Raw genomic sequence first — 16100 nt, forward strand, 5'->3', positions numbered from 1 at the left:
CCCCATACCTATTCATAAATGTTACATGTGTTACAACAAAGTGTAATAACTGGACATGCATAATTTTATGCTTACTATGTTCATTTTGGATCACATCTGGCCTTTATTAGGCTAATTCCTATAAAAAAAAAAAAAAAAAAAAACCTCTGTGGTAATAGAAATACTGTAACCAGGCTGCCACCAAAGACATGTTGCCAGTTACTATACATGTGCATTTGGGTGCCATTTTAATTAATGGCAATGCAACACACAGTGTGCTAACACAAGTTGGAGTATGTGTTTTCACACACAAAGCATAGGTGTGATATGTGCCCAAAGGATATATATTAGATTGTAATAGGGGCATAACTATAAATCATAGGGCCGCCCTACTAATTCACTATGCAGGATCTGGCAGTGTCAAGTACGTGTCACTAATCATAACAAAGTATACTTAAATCAAGGGCAGCCGGCAGGAGAGTTGTCAAGATAGTCAGTACGCTACTAGGGACCAGTGCTTTAGATATACACCAGATCAGTCATACCTTTATGACCACTAACAGGTTAAGTGAATAACATTGATTATTTTGTTACAATGGCATATGAAAGTCAGGAGATTTAATAGGCCACAAGTAAACATGTTGTCCCTGAAATTGATATGTTAAAAGCAGGACAAAATGGGCATCGCAGTTTGTTGTGTATGGGACTGTATAGCTACAGAGTCAGGGTGCCAATGCAATGCAGACCCATGTCCGCAGCTGAGAATGCCTACCATGGGCATCAGAATTGGACCATGGAAGGTGGTCTGGTTTGAGGAATCACATTTTCTTTTACATCGGGAGGATGGCTGGGTGCGTACCTAGGTAAGAAATGGCATCAGGATGCAGTATTGGAAGAAGACAAGCCAGCAAAAGCAGTGTGATGCTTTGGGCCAGTGGTCCTCAGGGCCCACTAACAGACCAGATTTTAAGTATTAGCTTGGGGAGATGCAGACTAGAGGACTGCAATCACTGAGCAGCAAATTATATCACCTGGGATGAATTTCAGTTATCTTGCAAACCTGGCCTGTTAGTGGGCCCTGAGGACCAGGGTTGATGGGGCAATGTTCTGCAGGGGAAGCTTGGGACCTTCCATTCATGTGGATGTTACTTTGCCACATAACCCCTACCTAAACATTGTTGCTGACCAAATACACCCCTTTGTGGAAAAGGTAATTCCCTGATCGCAGTGGTATCTTTCGGCAGGATATTGCAGCCTGGCACACTGTACAAATGGCTGTGGAACATGAGTTTGCGGTATTGACTTAGCCTCCAAATTCTCCAGATCTCAATGCAATCAAGGAACTGTGGGATGTGCTGCAAAAACAATTCTGATCCATACAGAAAAAGTATCTGCTACTAATGGCTTGATGCCAGATACCACTGCATACCCTTAGAGGTCTAGTGGCATCTATGCCTTGACAGGTGAGGGTTGTTTTGGTGGGTGGAAAAAAGGGGACCTTATCACTATTAGGTGAGTGGTCACAAAGTTATAGCTGATCAATGTAAGTTATAGCTGTAGAAGCAATAATCATAATGATTTCTTATGACAAAGTTATTAATTCCACACAAATCAATACAAACTTTGACTTTTTGTAGAGCTATAAAACCAAAGCGGTCTTATAAGATTTTTAGCTGAGGATACATTTTGACATTGACTGCATTAGGCAGACCAGGTTAATTTAACGTTTAAGTTTTTAGTGTACTTTTTTTTTTGTAAGTTATGTGCAATGGTATCGATCCCATTACCTGTAGGTGTCGACTTCTGCTTCAAATCTTTTACTCTTTGCCTTCTCACAGTTGTGGGATACCGTCCCCAGCAGCTGTCTTCTGGCACTGCAGCTGCACTGAACAATTGCATCCCTTGCCACCCCCCTCTCCCCTGTGTCATTCACAGAATTCCTCTTCCTACAATCCCAGGCATCTTGTTCTATGAATGGGTAGTGCAGCAGTTGAATGGTAGGTCTCCTGTGCTAATTAATAGAACGCAATATCTATCTGATGCTAAATTAGTTAAGTCCTTAGCAGGCAATCCTACACCAGAGGAGTCACAGTCTTCTGCCATTACTCCCAAACCTACAGACAGCCTTCGCTTTTATTGACATGCGCACACCACCTTAAAATTAGAGGATCAGCTAATGACTTTTAGGCTCTTTAAGGGCCAAGCCTTTTTTTTTTTGGTGCAATCACTGTTCTCAGTCTTCCCTATGCAGACTGAAGGTACAATGGCAATCTGTATGTCCATCCGACTTGTTTGCTTTTGAGGGGGACTCTGGATCTGGCAGTATCCCATCTTAGGCAAATCCTCCGCCAGGATGGTGAATGTTTTTTTTTTTTTTTTTTTTTTATTTTAAGGACCCCATAGGCAAGTGACTTCGGTCCCTTTATAGAGTTCTCTGGCAGACCCTGCACTGTAACCTGTCTTAACTGTGACCTATGCCAATCTCTAGCTGACTGGGCTAAAGCCATAAAAAGGGAACTTATTATTGCAGTTGATTCCTTGATAATAGGGTTGCTGGCATAAAATCCAAATGCTCTAACTACAAAAAAAAAACTCCAATGAAAACATACTTTGTCCCCCGAGGGCTTACTGTGACTAAAGAGCAAGAAGTGCTGGACCAGCAGTGCAATGCCTTTGAGAGTCAGCAAGTAAGGTTTCTTCTAAAATGGGTTGTGCATAAGTCTCTATAGGAGTTTTCCAGTCATTTGCTACTCAAAGACCCTGGGCACAGTTTCAGGCAAGGTAAGTCTTCCTTAACAAAGGACATTCCAAGCACTCCACAGCCATCCTCAACTCCTTTACAAAGAATTCCTGCATCCCAAGAATCCACCTCGAATTTACAACCGGATTCGCTGGGGTTCAGAGGAGTAGTAGACCCCCTTCTTGGTGGAGGATTCAGAGGCTTCAAGGTTTGAATTTAGCTTGTCATGTTCTCAATGGAATAATTGACATGGATCTGCAGAAGTCATACCAAGCAGCAGGAGTTTGTAAACCAACAATTGCCCTCATGTGATGGCAAGTGTGATGAGAGTGTGGACCCAGAATTTGAAGAATGCCATCACCCAGGATATACCCAAAGACCATATTATCCATTCCTCGAGCAAACACAAGCTATCTGCAGACTTTATTGGTGAGGGAGCAAAAGACACCACTAGATGTGCCTCTAGGGTTATGCTGCATTCTGTTACAGTCAAAAGGGCCCTGTGCTTGGTTGAGACCCTGGCCGGCAGACCCGTCTTTAAAGCAGAGCTGCTGCAAGCTTCCTTTTGATAGCAAGCTCCTCTTTGGCCTGGAAGTCAGATACAGCAATTTCCAATAGCTGCAAGTCAGGCCTGCTCCCATAAGATAGAAGGATGAGGCATCAGTGGATTTAATCTCCTTGGTTAATCCTGTCCAGACTTAGGAAATCAAGGTCCTTTTGTCAGGGGAGAGATTCCAAAAATGGGTGGAAGAGTACTCAGGTCACTTTCTTGAAGGCAGATACCAAGAACCGTCTCCGCTCTTTCAGATTACCGAAAAGCTTTGCGACCGGCAGCCTGCCCAGGTAGGTGCAGGGGATAGCTGGGTTATAAAGCTTTGTACACATCTAGGCAGATTGTTACTAGGATCCATGGGTAATTTCTATGATTCTGGATGTGCAGACATTGACTGCCAGCACATTCCTGCATGCCACCAAAGTGGTGAACTCTTTACAAAAGGGGAGCATACTCCACCAGTGCCTCAGCACTCGAAGGCTCCAGCGGGCAATCGTACCAGAGTTCCACTCAGAGATATACGGGTTTTATTCGCCTGTTTCTCATTCAATGGAAGTCGGAGATTGGAGGGTGGTTATCAACTTGAAAAACCGAAATTGCTTCATTCACATGGAAAGGTTCGAGATGATGTCTGTGCAAACAATTCTACAAGCAGTGCAACCAGGGGACTGGATGTTATCAGTGGACCTGCAAGATTCCTTTCTACACATTTCCATTGTGCCATCATTTCAGAGATTTTGCAGGTTCACCATGGGCAAAGAACCATTTTAATTCATCTGCCTGCCCTATGGGCTCTTGACCTCTCCAGGGACTTTTACGAAGTTCCTGACTGCTGTCCTGGCAGCTCTGTGGGAACAGGGGCTCAAAGTCCATCATAATCTGGGCAACATTTTGCTTCTAGCCCAAGATTGAGTTCAACATCTAGTGCAGAAGAAAACTCTTCTGGAAAACCTAGGAAGGTTTGTGTGTATAGTGAATTTCAGGAAGAGCCACCTAGAACCCACCCAGAGCATCAACTAATAAATAGACAATGATTTTCAACTTCCCAGTGCTTAAGCCTCCTGGGCACAATAGCCTTTTGTATCCCAATAGTTCTATGGGCCTGCTGGCACCTCAGTAAGTATCAGAGTGGGTTTCCCTCACAGTGAAGACATCCCACTCAAATCTTAAAGGCTATCCCCCCCCTCTTTAGATGTACAGGAGCTTCTGGTGATAGACATGCAAAGGAACCCTAACCCAATCTGGTCCCTTAGGCTTGTTGCCATGAACCATTGTTACTACTGATGCCAGCATGACAGAAGCTGTTTGCAACCATACAGGATTATTTTCAGAGAAGTGGAACCTATAATGGTTTTGACAAAGGAAGGTTCAGAATGTTAAGGCATACCGCCACTCCAGATTTTTCCTAGATCCCAGTAAGTGGAGCCTCGATCTGGAATACCTTTTCCCAGTTCACCGAGTTGTGGGGTCTTCCTCAGCTGGATTTGTTCACTTCCCTAACCAACCACAAAATATCCAGGTTTCTTTCTCACTACGCTTGCCCATTGGCCGAGATCAAGGACTATGCCTTTGCCACCAATACATCTAGTCATAAGGTATCTGTTGGAAAGGTTCACAGTGATAGCCATCCTACCCTACTGGCTATGCAGGCTGTTTAACCTGGCCATAGAACTCAGTCTCTGCCTACCAATTCTGCTCCCTATCTTTCTGCAACTTCAGTCTCAGGGAGAGCTTCTCCATCCTCAGTCGGCATGTCTCATTTTTCAGGCCTAGAAGCTGAAAGGAAGGGTTGGAGAAATTAGGTTCTTTCAACAGTAATCAGGACCCCCTTTAGAAGTCCAGGAAGCCTTCAACAGTGTTTATTCCTAAATCTGAATGATTCAACGCATTTGCAGCAAGTCAGGACTTCAACCAACGTAATCCGGAGCTTTCCCAGGTATTATTTTTTTCTGCAGATAGATCTGGATTTGGGCCTTGGCTTCATTTTCCTGAAGGTTCAAGTTTTGGCCATTCTGACCTTCATTACAAAAGGATGGGCATGTGGCTTGCTTCAGTCTTCCACCTTGTCAGCTTCTATAACACAGCCCAACATTTCTAAACATGAGTGTTTCAGATTTAAAGTGCATCTTTCATAGATTTTTATTTAGCACAGGAATATCCACATTGAATATTACTAGGGTTGGACAGATTGACCCACCTTTATTTAGTAATTTATTCGCTCTTCAAAGCATTTGTGTTTAAAAGACACATTGCAAAGCATATGCATTGCATTGGAGCACAGAAGACTGCACCATCAAAAGTAAAGTAAAATACATATTCTGTATATCAGATATTAAACTGTATTCAAGCAGAGTCATGATAAAGGCTTGGAAAAAGAAAATGTTTTTTTTTCTGGTCTTTGCAGGGGATTTGCATACATAGTAGCAGGTTCTGTCTGTTTTAAAGCTTTTTTTCTGATCTTTGGAAAATATTTTATTTCGCTGGAGTGCACACTTTAAAAGCATTAATCTGAATGGATATATATTTTGCATAAATCTCTGTAAGCATATGGGGGAGGGAAATCCTGTTCTTGAATAATATATGAGCAGTGGTAAGGTTGATGTGGTCTACTGGTTGTTGAAATATTGGTATACATTCTGTTGGTGTGTATTCGAGATCGACTGATTAACGGGAGGGCCGATATGCATTTTCCCCGATATATCGGAATCAGCCACCAAGGTGACCGATATTTCAGGAAAGTGCTTGTACCGGAGTGATGCCTCCAGCTAAAGGCATCACCCCAGTACCGACGTCCATAGCCGACAGTCGGCTGTCTTGTAATGACAACTGATGCGGCTAAGAAGCCACTCGGCTGTTATTACAAGGAGCAGGAGGGGACGTCCAACCCCTCCCGCCGCCTTCTGCAGCTCGCCCAGGTCTCCCGTAGCACCGGGAAACCCGGGCAACCATCCTGCATGGCCACCGAAGAGAAGACCCGATCAAAGCCGCATTCGGCTCTGATCGGGTCTCCGTGTAAAAACCCGGAAGTGGATGTCATGCAGAGGTGTACCTAGGGTCTCCAGCGCCCTTGGTGAGGAGTTGTATCAGCGCCCCCCCCACCCCCCACCCCACAAAAAAGTGAAAAAAAATATCTTTTTTTTTTTCATGTTCAGATCAATTTTAATCATTTTCTACATTTTGAAAAGGCGATGTTCCTATATTAGTTCTCTACCATGTAAAGGGAAACTAAAGAAACATATATAACATTATAGTTTGTTTCCTAATCCTCCCTGTCCCATAAAAAAAATAAAATGTATAAAAGGGAATTGAAAGTTTCTCAGGTGTCCCTTTTTGGCCCAGTATAGAGCTCTCTAGTGGGCAAACATTGTGCCAGGTGTGAACAGCAAGAGAGGGGGTTACAGAGGGAGAGAGAAGGGGGGGTTTGACAGAGGGGGGTGACAGAGAGAGAGAGGGGGGGTATGAGAGAGATAGAGGGGGGGGGGGTTGAGAGAGAGAGTGAAAGAGAGAGGGGGTGAGAATGAGAGAGATGACACATTAGGTGACTTTCATTATAGAGAAATGGAGTGACAAATAATATTAAGCTTTTAATGATCATGCTGAAAAAACAAAAATAACAGTACTGCTCAGCGGCGATATGGGCTCCTCTGACAGCCCCAGTGTACTCACCATGCCCACTCAGGCTGCCGCCGATTGATGATGTCACCAGTCATGTGACCGCTGACTGGCCGCATCTGTGGGCAGAGACGGAGCTCCGGAGAACCCAGTGCTGCCGCCGCCTAGAGGAGGCACAGAGCTCCGGGATCAGAGCCGCACGCTGCGGGGGGGGGGCGACAGGGGCGCAGGCTGACCCGAGGGCGCAAAATTCACTAACGCTGGCAATGTTTTTGCGCCCCCCCTCGGCCTGCGCCCCTGGCGCCAGTCTCGCCAACCCCATGGTACGCCCCTTATGTCATGACATCACTTCCGGGTACTCGGCCCCAAATTCAAAAATATTACAGCATTCAAAACAGCCAAACTTGGGGTTTTGAATACTTTCAAGTGCAGAGGAGGGGTTTGGGGTCTTTTAGACCCCCAGATCCCTCCACAATAGTACCTGTAAAAAAAATAAATAAATAATAATGTACGAAAATATCGGCCGATACCGATAAGAAAGCTTTATTTGTGGGGGAAAAAAAAAGGACATCAAATTTTTTTTGATAATCGCCGCATTACCGCGCAATTGTCAGTTAAAGAAATCCAAAAGTGGTTAAACTTGTCATATCCATGATCAGCCATGACTTTTATTAAAGCTACCTCAACCAAAAATAGAAGAAAACATGCACTCTATATGATCACATTCCACTTACCAGTCAGTTTGTTGTACATTCGAAAAGGACATCCAATAACTTTTGGGTCCTGGAGGTGGGAGCTGCAATATTAGATCTGCTTTAAAGTCTGTGGGTGGCTATTACACAAAATGGAATACAGCTCTCTAAATGGTTACATACTAGTTACCATTTTGCAATTGTAAAAATTCACACGCATGCAAAAAATCCTGGATGCTGGAGATCAGGACTTGGACTAGAAATTTATGGAATTTGAACAAATCTTTTGGTTTAAAAACTTTGGTTTTGCATTTGGTAATACAATTCTTAAAAAAAACAACATATCCTACATGGATGTCTTTTTCAGAGAACCTCAAATACATCTTTATCACAGCTCAAGGTTTACAAATTGTCATGCTGTAGGAAATTTGCTGCAATCTGAACATGAAAGAAAAAAAATATATATTGTCTGTATGTAAAACATACATTGGGAGCTTTATGCCGATGGAAAGATTGCATTGCCCAAAACCACTACCACCTATAGATGTTCTTTTAGCTTGTTATGTGACTATGTCCTGCTGCAAAACCACTTTTCCCTTTTTTTTTTTTCATTAGTTTTATTCTTTATCCTTTTCCAGTTATATTAATAGAGTACAGGCAAAATTGACCCTTTAGCCAGCTTGACACCCACAGAAAAACCCTCCGTGGGTCCAAAACTCACAAATCGGTAGAGGAATAAAATCTGAATAATTCTCCTATCTCTAATCATTATTATTCTTATTACTAGGTATGCCTGATTTATTCCTAAATTGTCCTTCCTGCAGTTCAAGGTCTACCATATTCATCTGCAATGACTGACCCTCTATCCAACAAGGCTGCCTGCTACTGACTGCTATTGGACAATGGAAATGGCATGGGATGCCTGACAGATCTTCGAAAAATCTCTGACCCTTGTTTCAAAAAAAGGTTTGGTTTGGGAGATCATGGACTACAAGCATATAAGCAGCACTAATATTTAGGGCGGACATTAGTTTGCTTACTAAAATTTTTAACAGCATCAATATGTTGACATTTTAAAGCATTAAGTATAAACCAACCTTGGTCCATATGGTATGGAATAAGCACTCCCAAAGAAGTGTCTGTAAACAAATTCATCAAGGTCTTCAAAGACTCCTCCAGTGTTAGTCTGATATTCCTTCATATCCTCAAGGTAATCTTCAACGTCATTCACAAAATCAGTAAAAAGCATCTGATCGTGAATAAAAACACCATTATGAAAAAATTTACTAATGAATTGCTCTAGTTCTGTCCAGTGTCGGAAATCATCCACTTGCTCCTGTAAATATACTTGCATCAAATCGTGGAATTCTTCTACTGTTACAGGGTCCAGTACCTTGTTGAAGAGACTAAGTGATTCTTGGTGAGCACATTCAAAAACATCAGAACAACCCTTTTGCTGGTGGCCTTTGGTCATTTTATCATCATCCAATGGCTGGGTGGCTTCATCTTTAAAGTCCTCAGTTTTAGGAGTATCATGTGAGCTTTTGTGCATGTGCTCAGAGGCTGATGCTTTGTCGGGAAACTTCTTCTCAAAGCCAGGCTTAAATTCTCGGCGTACAGTATGTGCTTCTTTGGATTCCTCCCTCCTTCTGTCTGCATGTTTTCTGTAGCGATTTTTGTCAAACATGCTTCTAGTGGAGTCTTTAAATTGTCGGAATGTTGTTTTTACTGAATCTGAGAATTTCTTCAAATTCTGCTTCACTGCTTCTTTAGCCTGTTTAATTTTTTCCTTATGATGTCTCACAAAGTCTTTGGTTGAATTTTTCATTGCATCAAAAGTATCTTTAACTGAGCTGAAAAATGTGGATTTAACTTTCTTTTTTTGTTTGTTTGATTTACCTTCATTAGAATTTTCTGATTCCTGATGACTACGTGGATTTTTGCCATCTTTTTTTTCATTCTGTTCTTTGGCTTCAATGTAAAGCCTTTCCCACAAATCTGACCTCTGCTGCTCAAAATTTAGTTTTTTTTCTAACTCAGAAAGACGGTTCTTCAAATGTTCAATTTCTTCATTACTCTGAATAGCATCATAGGTGACACTAGAGGCTCTCCTATTACTTATCTCTTCAAGCTCCACCTTCAGAGAGTCTGTAATTTGCCTCTCGTTGTCAAGTTCTTTCCTGAGTAATTGGGCTTCGGTTAGCAATGCTTCCTTCTGTGTTCGAAAACTGCGGATCTTTTGCCGTTCCTCTTTTAAATGTTCTTTCAGCTTCTGGTTTTCGGACTGTACTGTCTCGCGCCTTCCTTTTTCTTCTAGGTTTCTTATCTGTTCTCTCAATTTTCTTAGTTCCTCTTTAAGAGATGTTAAAGCTTGCTCTTCTTTTTCTAAAGACTCGCTAAGATGCTGGTTTTCCAGAGCCAGGTTCCTATTTTGCACTTCTGTTGTTTTTAAACTAGTTGCCAGGTCATCCGCCTCTAACTGCAATATACAAAGGAAAACGCACTTGGTGTGTATCTGTTTTTCATCCACTTTTACAAAATGTTTCACCTTATAACTACCTTATAACTTATACTTGTGATGTAAAATCTGAGTATACAAAACAAATAAGGGTGAAGCGCTTTCAATCCTAAAAAACTATAGAGTGACAAGTGCAATAAACAAACAATACATACATTAAACACATAATATATATATATATATATATACATACACACACACAGTGGGTACGGAAAGTATTCAGACCCCCTTAAATTTTTCACTCTTTGTTTACACAGGAAACGGAGGGGTACACTGACCATGACTGTTTGGTTAGTAGTAATACACAGGACTTGCCACTATGGCTAACAGAGGGTGAAATCAGGGAAAGGCTGGATAAACTCAACACAAACAAATCACCAGGCCCGGATGGCGTACATCCGAGAGTACTCAAGGAACTCAGTAAGGTTATATCCAGACCACTGTTCCTGATCTTTGCTGACAGTATTAGGACAGGAGATGTACCAGGGGATTGGAAGAAAGCTAACGTGATTCCAATATTCAAAAAGGGCCAGAGGCATATCCCGGGAAATTATAGGCCTGTCAGTTTGACATCAATAGTATGTAAACTTCTGGAGGGGATGATAAGGGACTATATCGTAGAGTTTGCTAAAGACAACAACATCATCAGCAGTAATCAGCACGGGTTTACAAATGGGCGTTCTTGTCAAACCAATCTATTAACATTCTACGAGGAGGTGAGCTGTGAGTTAGATAGGGGGAGACCAGTGGATGTGGTGTACTTGGATTTCGCTAAGGCGTTTGATACAGTTCCCCACAAGCGCTTAATTTATAAAATAAGGTCTGCAGGTATCGACAGCAGGGTTTGCTCTTGGATACGGAATTGGCTTAAAGGGCGTGTCCAAAGAGTGGTAATAAACAGCGCATACTCAGACTGGTCTGAGGTAGTAAGCGGGGTGCCCCAGGGCTCAGTCCTGGGACCAACCTTGTTCAATTTATTCATAAACAACATTGAGGTCGGGATCAGTAGTTTGATATCAGTTTTTGCAGATGACACAAAATTGGCCAGAGCAATAACTGCACAGCATGAAGCAGATATCCTACAGAATGACCTGGACAAAATTACAGAGTGGGCAACGACATGGCAAATGAGGTTTAACGTGGAGAAGTGTAAGGTTTTGCACTTGGGGACTAAAAACATAAAAGCACAATACACGTTAGGAGGGGAACCCTTGGGGGAATCAAAAATGGAGAAGGATCTGGGAGTCTTGGTTGATGATAGATTAGGCAACAGCATGCAATGTCAAGCGGCAGCTGCCAAAGCCAGCAGAATATTAGCATGCATAAAGAAAGGGATGTATTCCAGAGATAAGACTATAATCCTTCCACTTTATAAAACTCTGGTCCGACCGCATCTGGAGTATTCTGTCCAGTTCTGGTCGCCAGTCCTCAGGAGGGATGTGTTGGAGCTGGAGAGAGTCCAGAGAAGGGCAACTAAACTAATTAGGGGATTGGAGGACCTTGACTATGAAGAGCGTCTACAATCGCTCGATTTATTCTCCCTGGAGAAGAGACGTCTGAGGGGGGACATGATAGCAATTTATAAATATCTTAATGGGGATCCCAGCTTAGAAAAAAAGCTGTTCATTCGAAGGGATTGCATGAGGACTCGAGGGCATACAATGCGATTAGAGGAGAAGCGTTTTAACCTCAGGCAACGTGGGGGGTTCTTTACTGTTAGGGCTACAAGATTGTGGAATTCTCTACCACAAGAGGTGGTTTCTGCGGGTAGTATGGTGGCTTTCAAAAGACTCTTAGACTTACATCTCAAGGATCAGAACATTCAGGGGTATGTGAGATGATTACAGCCACACACACCTACACAGGTTGAACTGGATGGACTATTGTCTTTATTCAACCTCACCTACTATGTAACTATGTAAGACATTTGCTAAAATCATTTAAGTTCATTCTTCTTCCTCATGAATGTACACATAGCACCCCATACTGACAGAAAAACACAGAATTGTTGACATTGTTGCAGATTTATTAAAAAAGAAAAACTGAAATATCACATGGTCCTAAGTATTCAGACCCTTTGCTGTGACACTCATATATTTAACTCAGGTGCTTTCCATTTCTTCTGATCATCCTTGAGATGGTTCTACACCTTCATTTGAGTCCAGCTGTGTTTGATTATACTGATTGGACTTGATTAGGAAAGCCACACACCTGTCTATATAAGACCTTCCAGATCACAATGCATCTCAGAGCAAATGAGAATCATGAGGTCAAAGGAACTGCCTGAAGAGCTCAGAGACAGAATTGTGGCAAGGCACAGATCTGGCCAAGGTTACAAAAAGATTTCTGCTGCACTTAAGGTTCCTAAGAGCACAGTGGCCTCCATAATCCTCAAATGGAAGACTTTGGGACGACCAGAACCCTTCCTAGAGCTGGCCGTCCGACCAAACTGAGCTATCGGGGGAGAAGAGCCTTGGTGAGAGAGGTAAAGAAGAACCCAAAGATCACTGTGGCTGAGCTCCAGAGATGCAGTCAGGAGATGGGAGAAAGTTGTAGAAAGTCAACCATCACTGCAGCCCTCCACCAGTCGGGGCTTTATGGCAGAGTGGCCCGACGGAAGCCTCTCCTCAGTGTAAGACACATGAAAGCCCGCATGGAGTTTGCTAAAAAAACACCTGAAGGACTCCAAGATGGTGAGAAATAAGATTCTCTGGTCTGATGAGACCAAAATAGAATTTTTTGGCCTTAATTCTAAGCGGTATGTGTGGAGAAAACCAGGCACTGCTCATCACCTGTCCAATACAGTCCCAACAGTGAATCATGGTGGTGGCAGCATCATGCTGTGGGGGTGTTTTTCAGCTGCAGGGACAGGACGACTGGTTGCAATCGAGGGAAAGATGAATGCGGCCAAGTACAGGGATATCCTGGACAAAAACCTTCTCCAGAGTGCTCTGGACCTCAGACTGGGCCGAAGGTTTACCTTCCAACAAGACAATGACCCTAAGCACACAGCTAAAATAACGAAGGAGTGGCTTCACAACAACTCAGTGACTGTTCTTGAATGGCCCAGCCAGAGCCCTGACTTAAACCCAATTGAGCATCTCTGGAGAGACCTAAAAATGACTGTCTACCAACGCTTACCATCCAACCTGACAGAACTGGAGAGGATCTGCAAGGAGGAATGGCAGAGGATCCCCAAATCCATGTGTGAAAGACTTGTTGCATCTTTCCAAAAAAGACTCCTGGCTGTATTAGATCAAAAGGGGGCTTCTACTAAATACTGAGCAAAGGGTCTGAATACTTAGGACCATGTGATATTTCAGTTTTTCTTTTTTAATAAATCTGCAACAATTCTGTGTTTTTCTGTCAGTATGGGGTGCTATGTGTACATTCATGAGGAAGAAGAACGAACTTAAATGATTTTAGCAAATGGCTGCAATATAACAAAGAGTGAAAAATGTAAGGGGGTCTGAATACTTTCCGTACCCACTGTATATATATATATATATATATATATATATATATATATATATATATATAAACACACACACACACACACAAAACCACCTACAATTTCCTAAATTACAAGGTCACTGCTTAGTCCTATTTGAAATGATCTAAACAGGAGTAAAATGGCATTTTTGTTAATCATATTTCTTAAGTTACATATATTTTGAAGCACAGAATAAAAAACTTCAATGAGATTTGAAAAAGAACATTGATCAAAATTAGAGAACACTTTCAGATACCTCCCAGTTGTGTTAATCTGGCACCTTGTGCTAATTTCTTTAAATATCTGACAAACCCTATTTAACTGGCCTAACTTTATAGTTTTCACTGACTTTGTAAAATGATGTGCCATTCTAAAGTGACTGATACCCCCCAGCAGCAGGTTGTCAAGATGAAGGCCAAAGGGATGACCTTTTTCAGCCATAGCAAGAGAAGTTTGTCATTCCAAATTTGTGATTTCTAGAATATTGCATCTTTACAATGTCAAAAACTCATTCAAGTCCCCCAAGAAGGTTGGTCATAGACGAAAGACATATGCAAGAGAGGATGGGATAATGCGGAGAATCTCAATGGCCAATCGGTTCAACACTGCAGCTGTGATTTCTCGCCAGTTTAGCGCTAAACAGAAAAAGGATCTCTCTAGTCATACAGTGTCTCGCCATTTAAGAGAATTTGGACTCAAAGCCCACTCTGCAGTGACCAAACTCCTCATTGGCAGAAATAATCAAAAGGCTAGACTAACCTTTGCTGAGGAGCATGTTGTGTGGACAAAGGAGAACTGGTCCAAAGTTAATTTTAGGGATGAAAGCAAGTTTAATTTATTTGGGTCCAATGGGAAACATTATGTTCGTTGTCAAACTGGGAAAAAACTGAACCCAAAGTGTGTAAAGAAGTCAGTGAAAGGTGGAGGGGGAAGCATCATTGTTTGGGGGATGTTTTCTGCAGCAGGAGTTGGGCCTCTTATACAGCTACATGGCAGAGTGAATGCAAATGTTTATCAGAACCTTCTTCGACAACATGCGATTCCTTCCCTGCGTTCATCACCCAATCAGCCAGCAATTTTCATGCACGACAATGCCAACTGTTACACAGCAAAATGGGTAAAGCAGTTCCTTGAAGCTGAAAACATTGAAACAATGAAATGGCCAGCCCAGAGCCCTGATCTAAACCCAATAGAAAACCTCTGGAAAATCCTTGGTTATGGCAAAGAAACCCATTACAGTCACTTAACTGTGGAAGAGACTGGAAGAAGAGTGGAACAAAAATCACACCAGAGCAATGTGAGAGACTAGTGATGTCCCGTGGACACAGATGTGCTGAAGTCATTCAAAGCAATGCCCTTTACACTTCCTATTAATTGTTGATTGTTGTAACCTTTAGAAAATTTAATTGTAATCTTTCTCTAATTTTGATCATTGTGTTTTCTACAAAATAATAATAAAACTCTGTTCTATTAGCATGGCACAACAAAATTTCGAATAACAAATGAATCCTATGTGGATCCTGTTAGTAACATATAATATGTGCAGCAAAATAAAGTGCACAGATATATTGTAGTCCAAAAAATAGCACCATCAATTGCCAATGACCGAAATCTCTCTCAGATCCATATATGCATCATGAAAACACCACCACTGTGCCCTTCACCACCCCTTGTGGGTATCCTCTCACCTGGTACTGTGGACCCCACTGTTATATATGAGGTCATATACACATTGTAAACAGTATCCTTGTTCTGTGCAATCAAGTTCCTCCACCCCTTACTTGCTCATCCATGTCTTTATGGACCTTGCTTTGTACACTGGTTCATTATTTGGTGGAGGGAGGATTATGGTGTGGGGTTGTTTTTCAGGGGTTGGGTTTGGCCCCTTAGTTCCAGTGAAGGGAACTCTTAAGGTGTCGGCATACCAAGACATTTTGGACAATTTCATGCTCCTAACTTTGTAGGAACAGTTTGGGGATGGCCCCTTCCTGTTCCAACATGACTGCCCACCAGTGCACAAAGCAAGGTCCATAAAGACATGCATGAGCGAGTTTGGAGAGGTGGAACTTGATTGGCCTAAACCTGACACCTTTGGCATTAATTAGAGGGAAGACTGCGAGCCAGGCCTTCTCGTCTACATCAGTGCCTGACCTCACCATTACACTTCTGGAAGAATGGTCAAACATTCCCATAGACACACTCCTAAACCTTGTGGACAGCCTTCATAGAGGAGTTGAAGTGTGCGTGAACCAACTCAATATTGAGCCCTACGGACTAAGACTGGGATGCCATTAAAGTTCATGTGCAAATAAAGGCAGGCGTCCCAATACTTCTGATAATCTAGTGTATATTACATTCCACGAAAATAGTCCCATACAATCTCTGTGCAATCAATGACTGAAATCTTTCTCAGATCCATATATACATCTTCAGATCATAAAAACACCACCCCTGTGCGCTTCACCACCCCTTGTGGGTACCCTCCACACTGGTATTGTGGACCCCACTATTAT

General features: G+C 42.3%; 1 protein-coding gene across 1 annotated transcript in view; it reads right to left on the bottom strand.

Moving 5' to 3' along the window:
• CCPG1 (cell cycle progression 1) overlaps nt 1-16100 on the bottom strand; it is a gene marked incomplete at its 5' end in the record, with an annotated part of 82694 nt that overhangs the window by 2236 nt on the left and 64358 nt on the right. The window contains one exon of the mRNA XM_082253486.1: nt 8674-10055. Within this exon, the coding sequence (XP_082109612.1) occupies nt 8674-10055 (1382 nt within the window). The remainder of the gene's footprint in view (nt 1-8673; nt 10056-16100) is intronic.

Source organism: Pelophylax lessonae (assembly GCF_965119305.1).
Source record: "Pelophylax lessonae genome assembly, chromosome: 4".
Lineage (NCBI taxonomy): Eukaryota > Metazoa > Chordata > Amphibia > Anura > Ranidae > Pelophylax > Pelophylax lessonae.